At 41.7% G+C, this 13,299-nt stretch overlaps 1 protein-coding gene across 4 annotated transcripts; it reads left to right on the forward strand.

The window, feature by feature from the left end:
- Positions 1–106: 106 nt before the first annotated feature.
- On the forward strand, positions 107–7,562 carry Phospho2 (phosphatase, orphan 2). Of its 4 annotated transcripts, XM_029535734.1 has the most exons (5): positions 107–349; positions 731–766; positions 987–1,040; positions 2,808–2,962; positions 5,823–7,562. In XM_029535734.1, the coding sequence occupies exon 5, from the start codon at positions 5,849–5,851 to the stop codon at positions 6,572–6,574; it is 726 nt and encodes a 241-aa protein (XP_029391594.1). In that variant the 5' UTR covers positions 107–349; positions 731–766; positions 987–1,040; positions 2,808–2,962; positions 5,823–5,848; the 3' UTR covers positions 6,575–7,562. The 4 variants fall into 4 exon arrangements, with proteins under 4 accessions (XP_029391594.1, XP_029391593.1, XP_029391595.1 ...); XM_029535733.1 differs by lacking the exon at positions 987–1,040; XM_029535735.1 differs by lacking the exon at positions 987–1,040 and having other exon boundaries at positions 2,844–2,962.
- The last annotated feature ends 5,737 nt before the right edge of the window (positions 7,563–13,299 follow it).

A 13,299-nucleotide genomic window follows, 5' to 3' on the forward strand; every position in this document is an offset into this window, starting at 1 on the left:
CGCCGGAAGTGACGTTAGTCGCCATCCAGGAACCAGGAAGGAGCCCTGTCCGCGGCTGAACCGAGGCCCGAAGCACGGGGGTGCGCGTGCGCAGTGCAGAGCGGTGGGCGAGCCCGGGCGCTAGCAGTTCAGCCGCTACGTCCGGCACGAGAACCAACCGGCCGACGCTGGTACTGATGCTGGCGGCCCGCTGCGACCCTGGCCTGGGTCAGTGAGGAGCCCTCGATCCCGATCGGCCGCTGCGGCTTTTCTCACACGCTGCGCTAGTTTGGAACCGGCCGGTGTGCGAGTCGAGGCCCAGGCTGGGTGCGAGCTTCTACAGAGCCACGAGGATTAAAGGACAGAAAAGGTGTTTTTTAAAAAATGCTTTGGTTTATGAGGCACAGTCAGGACTAGATGAGACCCTGTCAGTTGTTACATAGGACCATTAAAACTTGAACGTTGTCCCCAGGACGTTCACGTTAATACCTTTAACATCGATTAAACTGCTTGGTAAATCAATTGTAATGAGTGTGCTTGGGGAACCAGTCAGTCTCGAATGACACAAAAAGTGGACTGGCACTTGATCTCAAAAGAGACTCTCCTGACATATCGCTGTCCAGTTGATTTCATTACTAAATAGTTGGTACTAGCGACTAATTAAAAGCAACATTCGTCGCTCCTCAAAATGAAAAGTAAGTGCGACTTTCAATAATGAACGTTCTAATGCGTAGTTGTGCTCTCTCTTCAGGTTTTCTATCAGAGTTGTTCCACTGTAATAATGCTGGTAAGTATGGGAGGATTAATAAAAATTCCTGGAGACGAAATTGGGTGTAGTGCTAGCGAGTTGGAAGCTCCCAAGAGCTGGAAAGTTCAGGGATTGTACTGTATTTGCAGGCCAACAGCCACTTGCATAGTTTGTGAGAGACCACGACGCCTGGTGAGAGATCGGTGAATTACACAGTGCTAGCTGCCTCACCTGCAAATTTTGCCTTTCTTTTCCTAAGGCCCTCTTCCCACAAGATAATGCGGAGTGAGCAAGGAGTTACGTGGATGTGATGGTGTGTTCCTTCACAGGACAGAAACTCTGAGCTGAGGGACCTCACCACGAGGGACAACGCGGGTGCCTTTTAACCTGTTCACTGTAGAGACACTCTTAAAGCAACTGGGTCAGAGTATATGACTTAGAAGGCGGAAGTTGTGTAGACCACTTCTCTCAGTGAAAATCCCCAGGAGTTTTACTAAATTAGTTACAAGTATTGACCCTCATAAAATAGCTCAGTAGCTTTCTAATATGGTCTTATATTTCAAGTAGGGTCTCATATTTGACTTGAAACTCCCGATTGCAAGTGTAACCTATAGCCTTTCCATACAAGTTGGTCTAGAACTAGTTTTTTTGTTTTTTTCCTCGAAGCCCTTTTGCACCCTAATTGGAAACAATTTAAATGACTATTGAGATATTTTTAAATCAAAATCAGAAGAAAAACTACAAATGACAATTAAACCACTCATTAAGACCTGGCCCCTGTCCATAAACCATTTCTGTGTACTATGCTTAGTTATGTGTATGTTTGTAAATGTGTTTGTGTGAGAGTAAGTGCACATGACTGAAGGTGCCCAAAGAAGCTAGGACGGTCAGACCCCCCTGGAGTTTCAGTTACAGGTGGTGTTAAGCCACTCAAACTTGGATCTTCTACAAAAACAGTCAGTGCTCTTAACTGCTGAGCCACCTCTCCAGCCCCTTATTTATTTACTTATTTGGTGTGTATGTATGTATGTGTGCACAAGTGTGTGTGCATGTGACAGCCATGGCATCTAGAGACATTAAATCCCCTGGAGCTAGAATTGTCCCACCAGACTTGGGTTCTGAGAAGAGCAGCATGGACTCTTAACCAGTGAGCCATCTCTCCAGCCCTGAGAATACTGTTTTGGTTTTGTTAATAAAATGTGTTATTGTGTGTGTATTGAGTGAGTGTAATGGTGTACTAGTCAGAGGGCAAACTTTAGGAGTCCTCTCCGCAAGAGTGTCTTGCAGGGCTCACACTGGGCTTGTCGAACTCGTTCAGCAAGGGGTTTCCCCATCCTCTCTGCTCACTGGTCCTCTTTACACAGCACAAGTAACCGAAGCTGGGTCCAGGATTGCAGCATTATGACTGCCCCGGCCTCCTGAGTGCTGGGGTTACTGGTCTGGTTTTCAATTTTTCAAATTTTAGTAAAAGAGTTCCCTGGTAAATTCACATTGTTAAAAGTCGGTCTGTGTACTTCCTTAATTTTTAAGTATATCGCTCTAGCTGAATATAAATAAAATAATAGTGTTTCCCTTTTAGTGAGAAAAACTGAAATAATATTCAGTTGATTTCACACTTGTGGTTTTAATAATCAGATAAAATATTTTTATATGGCATTCTTTTTTTTTTTTTTTGAATTTATTCCAAGTATATGTGTATAATCAAATTGTTTCTTCATTGCCAGTACATGTTTTTTGTTTTGTTTTGTTTTGTTTTTTGTTTTTCGAGACAGGGTTTCTCTGTGTAGCCCTGACTGTCCTGGAACTCACTCTGTAGACCGGGCTGGCCTCAAACTCAGAAATCCCCCTGCCAAGCCAGTCTTCTAGCAGCCTTCAGATGAAGATGTAGAACTCTCAGGGAAAAAAAAAAAAAAAAAGAAATCCCCCTGCCTCTGCCTCCCAAGTTCTGGGATTAAAGGCATGTACCACCATGCCTGGCTGTTTTTGTTTTTTTGTTTTTGGGGTTTTTTGATAGAAGAAAGAGGAATCTAATTAGAAAAAAATAAATTTTAAACTTTTAAAATATTTCTATTAATTTTAGAAGTTAAGAAGTCTTTGTTCCTTTGCTGCATATCAGAGCAATTTCTCTGCATACAGAACTGGAGTAATGTTTACAAACAGCCAGCAAATTGAAGACTGCAGTGGCCTCACCTCTGTTCTGTAGTAGCACTAATTGGACTGCAAGTACAAGTTTGGGTAAGTGGTTTTAATAAAAAATATGTTTACAACAGGAACAAAATCTAAAATTGAGAAAAAGATACTCTTAGATCAACCTTAAATGTGAGTTTACTTCACTCGTGTTCTTCTCAGCCTGGTCTGCTGAGGGAGCTCCAGGACAGCCAGGGCTACACAGAGAAACTCTATCTCAAAAACAAACAAACAAATTTAAATTTTTCAGTGATTTGTGGTGAATTTAACCTATGCTTGAGGCATTATTCAACTAACAGTGAGTTACATTAGGGAAAATGTTCTTTTAATATGGTGCTGGAGATGAAACTGAGGCATCGCACATGCTAGGCAGGTCCCTCCCTCTGAGCTATGTATACATCCCTAGAAAACTTTTTAAAATCATACTCTGTGACTCTCCATAAGGTCTGTGTGGTAGTTTGAATATGGTTGGCCCATGGGAAGTGATGCTGTTAGGAGCTGTGGCCTCATTGGAGGAAGTGCGTCACTGTGGGGTGGACTTTGAAGCGCCACCTGGTGTGGACGTGACCTTCCTCAGCTTGCTAGAAAACAGTCTCTGTTTGCCTTTGGGATGGGATACAGGACTCTCAGCTCCTCCAGCGTCGCGCCTGCCTGGACACTGCCATGCTTCCCACCATGGTGATAATGGACTGGACCTCACAACCTGTGAGCCAGCCCCAATGAAATGTTAGGCTTTATAAGAGTTGCCTTGGTCATGGTGTCTCCTCATAGCAATGGAAACCCTAAGGCAGTATGTTTAATTTAAATGTTCTTTTTTGCAGGGGAGGGGAGGGTTCAAGACATGGATTTTTCAAGTAGCCCTGGCTGTCCTGGAACTTACCCTGTAGACCAGGCTGGCCTTGAACTCGGAGATCTCTCTGCCTCTGCTGGAATTAAAAGGGTGTACCACCACTGCCTAGCTAACTGAAATGTTCCTAAGTGGTCGGTGATCATCAGTTTTGCCTCACTGCTATTTACTGAATTATTTGTATGTGGAAGTGAATTTCCCACCTAAACCTCTGGCAGCCAATGATACCTGGATTAGATACATAGAAATACAAAACTCACGTACCAGAATATAGTGTGGCATCTAAATTCATACCAACAGCTGGGTATGTTGGCTCAATGCCTGGAATCATATGTTTAGCACATAGGAGGCTAAACAGGAAGATCACAAGTTCAAGGGCAGCCTGGGCTCCAGACTGAGCTATGTCTCAAAAACCTCCCCTCACCAATAATATCAAACCCAGAAAGTTCACATAAGAGGAGATTCCCCTGTAGGTTATACATTCCCTATATACTATAAAGTGACAGACAAAATGCTTGTGTGTGTTAATGTTCATGTGTGTGTTCTATCTTTACTACTAATTAGCTTCTTTAATAAGCCAGAAAATACTTTAGCTACATACTATGTTTTCTATTTTTAATTGATTTCTGTATCTTTTTCCTATTTTGGATCCTTTACTTTTTAGAATTTCTAAAATTATAACATGATTACAGTTTGTTAGTTTGTACTTTAAGGTTAATGAGGGTTTATTTTTTTTTTTTTAAGATTTATTTATTTATTTTTTTTGTATATGAGTGTTCTGTCTGCATGCCATCTGCATGCCAGAAGAGGGCATCAGATCCCATTACAGATGGTTGTGAGTCACCATGTGGTTGCTAGGAATTGAACTTAGGACCTCTGGAAGAGCAGCTAGTGCTCTTAATCACTGAGCCATCTCTCCAGCCCTGAAAATTTTTACTTAACTTCTTTTTGTTAAAATTAATCCACTTGGAGCTGGGCTTGGTGGCACATGCCTTTAATCCCAGCACTCAGGAGGCAGAGCCAGGTGGGTCTCTGAGTTCAAGGCCAGCCTGGTCTACAAAACGAGTTCCAGGATAGCCAGGACTAACTACACAGAGAAACCTCATATCAAAAAACAAACAAACAAACAAACCAAACAAACAAAAAACAAGAAATAATATTTAGTCATAACATTGACATTTAGAAATTGAGTTTAATCTGAAAGCCAATTAAAAATTATTTTACATTTTATAGAGTTACAAAACTTAAATTTGTTCAGAACTTTCATTAATATGTAGAATAGCCACAGTATATTATGGCCCCTTACTTTAATAATGATGATTATTACAATAGTATAAGCTAATAAAATAACTGTAGTAGCTCTCTTAGGAAAAATAAGTGATGGGCAAAAAAAAAAAAAAAAAAAATGCTTAGTTGGGAGCTAGAGAGATGGCATACTGGGTAGGAATACTTAAATGCTTTTTCAGAGGACCTAGGTTCAATTTTTGTCACCCACATGACAGTTCACAATCAGTCACCCCAGTTCTGGGGGATCCAAAGATCTTTTCTCACCTCCTTGGGCACCAAATACAAATTTGGTGTATATAACATATATAAGCAGAAAAACATTAATTTTTTTTATTTCATAATAAGAGCTAAGTGTGGTAGCATGTACCTTTAATGAAAGCACTTGGAAAGCAGAAGCCAGTAGATTGTTCTTCAGTTCCAGACCAGCCTGTTCTACATAGAATGTTCCAGACTAGCCAGGGGTATATAGTGAGACTCCCATTTCAGGAAAAAAACAAAAAACATGATAAGTTACTGATTTCTACTTCTTATTTTAGCATGTTAACTAGTTTATACATACATACATGCATATACATATATACATGGTAAATTCTCATTATATAGCCAGGTCAGCCTCAACCTCTTGTTCCTTCTGCCCCAGCCTCGTGAGTGCTAAGATGACAGACATGTGCTACCATACCCAGCTCTTATCAGGTTAACATTTGCTTCTCTTAAATCAGTATAATAGATATGTAAACACGGTGTGTTTAGGGGATAATATATCTTCTCTTTCAGGGTAACCCAAGTCTGTCCCTGGAGCCATGAAAGCTCTGTTGGTGTTTGACTTTGACAATACGATCATAGACGACAACAGTGACACCTGGATTGTACAGTGTGCTCCGGACAAAAAGCTTCCCATTGAGCTACAAGATTCTTATCAAAAGGGGCTTTGGACAGAATTTATGGGCAGAGTCTTTAAATATTTGAGAGATGAGGGGGTAAAAGAAGATGAACTGAAGAGGGCAGTGACGTCACTGCCCTTCACCTCAGGGATGATAGAACTTCTCAGCTTTCTGAGGATGAATAAGGACAGATTTGACTGCATCATCATTTCAGATTCAAATTCCATCTTCATAGACTGGGTTTTAGAAGCTGCTGCTTTTCACGATGTCTTTGATGACGTGTTTACCAATCCAGCATCTTTTGATAGCAATGGTCGTCTCACAGTGAAGAATTACCATGCTCATTCTTGCACTAGGTGCCCAAAGAATCTTTGCAAAAATACAGTTTTGGGAGAATTTATAGATAAACAGTTACAAAAGGGCGTGAGATATACACGGATTGTTTATATAGGTGATGGTGGAAATGATGTCTGCCCAGTAACTTTTTTAAAGAAAAATGATGTTGCCATGCCACGGGAAGGATATACTTTACATAGAACTCTTGCCAAAATGTCTCAAAATCTTGAGCCTATGGAATCTTCTATTGTAGTTTGGTCTTCAGGTGTTGAAATAATTTCTCATTTACAATTTCTAATAAAGATGTGATGTACCAACAATTGAAAGATGTATTAGTTGAAGTTGGACTCGGCAACATAAAACTAAATTCCCAATATTAGTACCTTTAAAAATGTGAGAGGTTTTCCTCTTTAAAGAATCTGGTGGTATGTCAAGGTCACTTTGTTGCTCAGCCGACTTCAGCTTCTGCTTCTAACCCGTGGTTTGAAATTGATATCTAAAGCTTAAGTCCTCACAACAGACATTGTGACCAGCAAGAACCAGGGCAATAGGATTTTTACACTTTGTTCAAGAATGTTTTCCCATTGTACCAAACAGTTCTGTTTGAATACCACTAGCCAAAACCTGGTCAGAGCCTTCCCTAACTGCAAAGACAGGAAATGCAGCTTTCATTCCAGGTGGTCATGTGCCCAGGGAAAAGAGGAAAACAAAACACATAATTGAGGCATGTGGAACTCATAGTTTATACTAAGGATGGTTAATAGATTGTTTTGTTTATTTCTGAAGAAAGTGGCTTTATTTTACTCTTTATGCAATAGTTAACAAATGTTGAAAATAGCTCATGCACTCTCTTTCCCCTGCTGTCAGCAAGTCATACAGCCACTCAAGTGTGTTCAGGATTCAGCTTCACCCACAACCTGCTAGGACTGAGGAAGGCATTATTGCTGAAGGTGTAATGGATACTTACTGCCTAACAGGAGCACTGAAGACTGCCTTCATCCAAGAGGGCCCAGCATGAGGATCAGGCGTCGCTGCCAAAGCCTTAGGCAAGTGCATGCTTGAACCCAATTGTGATGAGTGTCAAGTTGGTGGAGGAGCTCTGTGCTGAGCCTGAAGATCAACCTAATCAGGCATCTGTGAAAACAAGAGAGAAAGCCCTATAGACTTGGTTGTAGTGTGTTAAGGATGCCAATTGAAGACTACTTCAAACGCAAGAAATAAAACTGGCTTTATTTTCTCAACAACAACAAAAAGCCCGATACTTTCTGCACATGAGAATAAAAAGCTCTTAAATGTATATGTCTTCTGAAATCTGTTTTTAAAACAAGGGTGCAGTATTTTACATTTTATTTGTGAGGTTGAGGCATGCCACAGTACATGTGTGGAGCTCAGAAGATAGCTTATGGAAGTTGGTTCTCATTCCACCATGTGTGTCCTAGGGATCAAACTCAGGTCATCAGCCTTAGTGACAAGTGCCCTTAACTGCTGAGCTGTCTAGCCAGCTCATGAGGCAGTATTTCTTATCATGAGTTAGTTTTCATCAGTCGGGATTTCCTTTTGAAATAAAGTATATATTGGGCTGGTGAGATGGCTCAGCGGGTAAGAGCACTGACTGCTCTTCCAAAGGTCCAGAGTTCAAATCCCAGCAACCACACGGTGGCTCACAACCACCCATAATGAGATCTGATGCCCTCTTCTAGGGTGTCTGATGACAGCTACAGCGCACTTACACATAATAATAAATAAATAAATTTAAAGTATAAATTTTCCTCACATTTCATGTATATATCATAGCACCATAATTACTATAATGTGACATGCTGTTTTGTTTCAAGGCGGGCTTACTCTATAACCCAGACAGATCTCAGGCTCTCAGGCCTGCCTGTTTGCATCCAGAGTGTTGGGATTACAGGTATGCCTGGCTTCAGCATGCCAGTTTAAATTGTTTCTTATGTTTGACAATTGAGTTGTAAGAAATATGAACTTGTATGAATATTCAACACTTAAGGGGGGCTGGTGAGATGGCTCAGCGGGTAAGAGCACTGACTGCTCTTCTGAAGGTCCTGAGTTCAAATTCCAGCAACCACATGGTGGCTCACAACCACCCGTAATGAGATCTGATGCCCTCTTCTGGTTCATCTGAAGACTGCTACAGTGTTCTTATGTATAATAAATAAATCTTTGGGCCTGAGCAAGCAGGGACTGAGTGAGGGGAGTGGACAGGAGCAAGCAGGGCCGACCAGAGTGTGCTGGGTTGACCAGAGAGATCAGAGGTCCTAAAAATTCAATTCCCAATAACCAAATGAAGACTCACAACCATCTGTACAGCTACAGTGTACTCACATACATAAAATAAGTAAATTTTTTTTAAAGACTGATGTAGGGATATTAGCAAAATACCAGCTGATCTAGGTATTTTTATAAATTCATAATTACTCAAATATTCAGTACATAAAATAGGGTCTTGTTTTGGCTTGGTTTGTTTGTTTTAATTCTGTTTTTTTTGTTGGGGTTTTTTGGGTTTGTTCTTTTGACACATGGTCTTGATTGTAGCCCTGGATGGATGGACCCCACAATAGTCTGCCTATTTCTGCCTCCACGTGCTGGGATTATAGGCATAAATAATCACACTAACATAGTTTTCTTAGTCTCCTAAATACAAATGCTCAGTATAATAGGGAAAAATTGTACTCTAGGGTTTTTTTTCTAAATTCAAAGTAAATCTTTAATATATCAGATTATACTGAAACACATTACACATTACTTATAAATTATTTGTATCAAGGCCAATAATAAACTATACAACTAAAATTAAAATATAAGTTTAATTTGCAATAAATTGACCAAGTAGTTTAGACCATATCACTTCCTAAGAATGTCTAGACAAGCTGAAAGTGAACAAGATGCCAAGATCCCTGCTTAATTTAACTACCTGAGAGAACTGACGGTAATGAGGCATTGCTAAGGAAGTGCAGACGTGGCTGGGAGCTGTCTCTATGTGTGGCCCATCCTAAATGGTGCTGCCTAATGATTACATCTAACTTCATGTGACCAGAAGAGTTAGTGGGGTATGGTGCTTGTGCTGGTAAGAATGATGCCAGCAGCCTTGTGGTTTTGGAGGTGGATCCTGTCCCACTGGAGTCCCACCTGAGTCCAGCTAAACACTGTGTCAAGCATAGACCTTGAAGCAGAGGACCCAGCCAAGCAGAGCCTGTGGGACAGCAAGGTTTTGCTAAATTCCTTAATGGGATGTTGATATACAACAATAATACTATAGGAGGTCTTCAAATGTAAGAAGTGTTGCAGATATGTTGTAGGACATTCAATAAAATACCCTCACAAAGAGTCATGAGTGAAAACAAGATTCTATTTTTATTTGCAGGATCTAAAGATACTAGGGTTTTCAGAGAAGTGTCTAAGAGTTTTGGCAAAGAATTGAAAAAATTTTAAGAATGATTCAGTCTTTAGGATCAAGAGAGAACCAAGTCTGCATTGTCCTCTGACCTCCACATGTAACACATACATCTGTCCACATGCATGTGCACTAGTGTATGAAGAAAATCTATTTAAAGCAAAGTGGAATTCTACCATGGCAATATATACCTAGAGTTCTAGCACTTGGTACGCTCTGACAAGGAAATGAGGTTAAGACTAGTATAGCTGCTTGGTCGGTTCAAGGCCAGGCTTAGGTTTATCTACACAGTGAGATCATGTTTCAACAAAAGCAAAAAAGTGGAAATACTAGAACAATTACTGTGCACTGCAATTAGTGTTTGTTGGTTTTTTTTGTTTGTTTGTTGTTTTTGTTGGGGGTGGGGAGTTGGGTTTTCTTTTGTTTTGTTTTTGTTTTTTGTTTGTTTGTTTGTTTTGTAGAAGATCTCCCTCTACATGCCAGGCTGGCCTCAGAATCAAAGTTTTCAGCCTCCCAAATTCTAGTCTTACAGGTATGTGCAACTACGCCCAGCTTGACCTTAGGCTTTTCAACAGAGTAAGCACAGCTGGGATGAGAGTTTGTGAAGAAAATATTCAGACTAACAAAGGTCCACTAAAAGGCTATAACAGGGCATTGGTACTCCCTGGAGAGGAGACTGAAGGGGATGAGAGTTTATGAGATGACAGAACTTTACAAGTTGAAGAAGACATGAAACTAGAGGTGCAAGAGCTCCAACAACCAGATGTAGTACCTGACTGTAGTTCCTGCTACACAGGAAGTTAGAACAGGTTGATGACTCAAGAAGTCTCAGCCAGCCTTGTTAACACAGCAGAAACAAAACAAAGTCAGTTCTTATCAGGACAAGTAAAATAATTTAGGCTTATAGGACAACTTGGTAGCAGAATGTGTAATTGGCACCTGGGGGGCATGGATTCAGTCCCCAGCACAAAACAAAACAGAACAAAAACAAAATCAAGATCACATAAAACAAAAGTTTCAAAAAGCATAAAAGAGCCAAAGGAGTTACTGAAAAACACAGCAGCTTCCCTGCCTGTGCTTAAAGTGCAGGTAGACCAGCATTGATGCAGACCTAGCGTTTTCTATTTTGAAAGGGATTTAACCACAAGCAATCATTTAAACAGCTCAGCTCTTTGGATTGTATAGGTGTTTTTATGTTTTTTTCATTATGCTTTGCTACTTTTTAAGTATGAGTCATTTATTGTTGAACAAGTTACCTCAGAATTTAACAGCTTAGCCCGGGTACAGTGGTCTACACCTATAGTTCCAGTACTTGTGAGGTCAAGACACCCACACACACACACCTTTCCCCCCACACACACACACACACCCCACACAGGGTGGGTGGGACACAGACAGAGACAGAGAGAGACGGGCTCTGTCTCTGTTAGACCATGCTGACAGCAGTGATATCCTTTCAATGATAACAAAACAAACTTAACACTTGGAACAATAAACATGACCTGTGAGTCAGGAGTTCACAAGCAGTTGACTAGATAGTTCTGGCTTGAGATAAAAGTGGTTCCAGATATTAGCTGGTTCTTCAGTCAGATGAAAGACAGGCTGGAGGAGCCTCTTCCAAGGTAGGTCATACATACCTTTTAGCAAGAGGCCTAAGTCCTTCTTTTTTTCTGAATCAGGAAGGCTTATTTATCACACATGGTTGGTTGGAGGCTTACATTTACAATCACATAGGATTCTGCCACATAAGTATGGGAACTTTAGTTCAGATCCCCAGGCACCCTTGTAAAAGCTGGTGTGGTTTCATGCATCTCTAACCCCAGCACTGGGGAGCATAGACTAGTGAGTCCTTAGAACTCAATGGCCAGCCAGCTTAGTAGAATCAGTAAGCATTCAATGAGAGACCCTGTCTCAAAAAATAAGATGCAGGAGCCAGCTGGTCCATGCCTTTAATCCCAGCACTCTGGAGGCAGAGACAGGTGCGTATTTGTGAATTCAAGGCCAGCCTGGTCTACAGAGTGAGTTCCAGGACAGTCAGGGCTACCCTCAGAAACCCTGCCTTGAAAAACCATAATAATAATAATATATAATAATGTGCAAAGTGATAGCCAAGGAAAACACTTGGGCATCTACTAATTCACATGTGTTTTTGCATACTTACACATGTGTACACCAATTCTATGACAATTATCCCCAGATAATTGCTCTCATCTTTAAAATCCATTGGAAGAGGGTTTCCATTTTTTGAGATTAGCCATCACATTCCTTCCTTCTTTCCCTTTCCTCTCTTTAAATAGCTCTTTTAAAAATCCTTATTCTGTATGTGAATGGAAAAGTTGTATTTGTCTTTCTGAGATTTGCTTATTTCTTTTGACATGGTGATTTCCAGTTTTGTCCATTTTCCTATAGAGGAAGATATTTGATGACATCCTGTTGTTGCCGTGTCATGGAGATCCAGCAGCTTTGGATCCGCAGGAACAGTCCTATCACATGCTCCAGCAGTTCATAAATGTGGTAGATGTTGGGGTGGGACATCTCAAAGCCCTAGATCTGGGGGTAGCTGGGTTGGTCAGCCTGTCAGCGCTCCTGCCTACCCACCACCAGGGGGAGCCCTTCAGCGCTGCCCCAGCTAGATCTCCCAATGCAGCAACTGACAAGGGGCAGAGCCAGCTCTCCTGCTCTCACACTACTCTCATACTCTGGGCTAGCTCACCCAAGCCCTTGTCTCCAGGGTCAGCTCTACTGTGCTAGCCAGGCAAGGTACCGGGCCTGCTCTCCCAAGCACTGCAGCAGGGGCAGGGCCAGTTCTCAAGCCTCATGCCCGTAGGCCACGCCCACTCCACCAGGGCCAGCTCTACTGTGCTGGCCAAGCTAGGTGCAGGGCCTGCTCTTCAAAATGCTGCAGCCAGCAAGGGGGTGGGTTAGTGTTGTGAGGTACCACCCCAGGAGCAGCTTCTTCTCCCTGGAGCAGAGGCAGTCACGTTCCTGGACTTTTCTCTCCCAATAAATGTATGTGAGGTTTGCTGTGTTGTGGGACTGTGTGGAGCTGTAACACCTTCCCTGGAACAAAGCTGAGCAGAAGTCTTACACTTTTGCCGGGGAAACCCTTCCTTCCCTAGGGGAGCAGAGCAGCCACACTTCCATAAGGGATGCCGTTCTCTGCAGAGCTGCAGCAGTTTCAGTTGGTTATCTCCAGACCCACTTCTCTTCATAGTGGGAAACGGGAGAGAAAGCGCAGCAGAAAGGACTGAGTTGTGCCGAGGCTTTTTAATCCCGTAGAAACCCACTCGCTCAAGTTCTTGATATTATTCCCTTGCACCAGTGGATCCTTGTTCAGGAGGTTCCTGCCTCTGCCTGTATCTTGACCTCTTCCTCCTCCCCCCAACCCTGTTAGCTTCAAAGTTTCAAGCTTTACTCAGATCTTTGATCCATTTGGACTTGACTTTTATACAGGGTGAGAAATAAGGACAGAGTTTCTGGTTTCCACAGGCAGACTCCAGTTTTCTCGCTAGCTGTTTGAAGAGACTGTTTCTTCTCCAATATGTTTGCTGGTTTTGTTGTTGTCTGTCTTTGGTTTGGGGACTTTTTTTTTTTTTTTTTTTTTTTTTTTTTTTTTTTTTTT

This window comes from Mus pahari, chromosome 3 (assembly GCF_900095145.1).
Source record: "Mus pahari chromosome 3, PAHARI_EIJ_v1.1, whole genome shotgun sequence".
Classification (NCBI taxonomy): domain Eukaryota; kingdom Metazoa; phylum Chordata; class Mammalia; order Rodentia; family Muridae; genus Mus; species Mus pahari.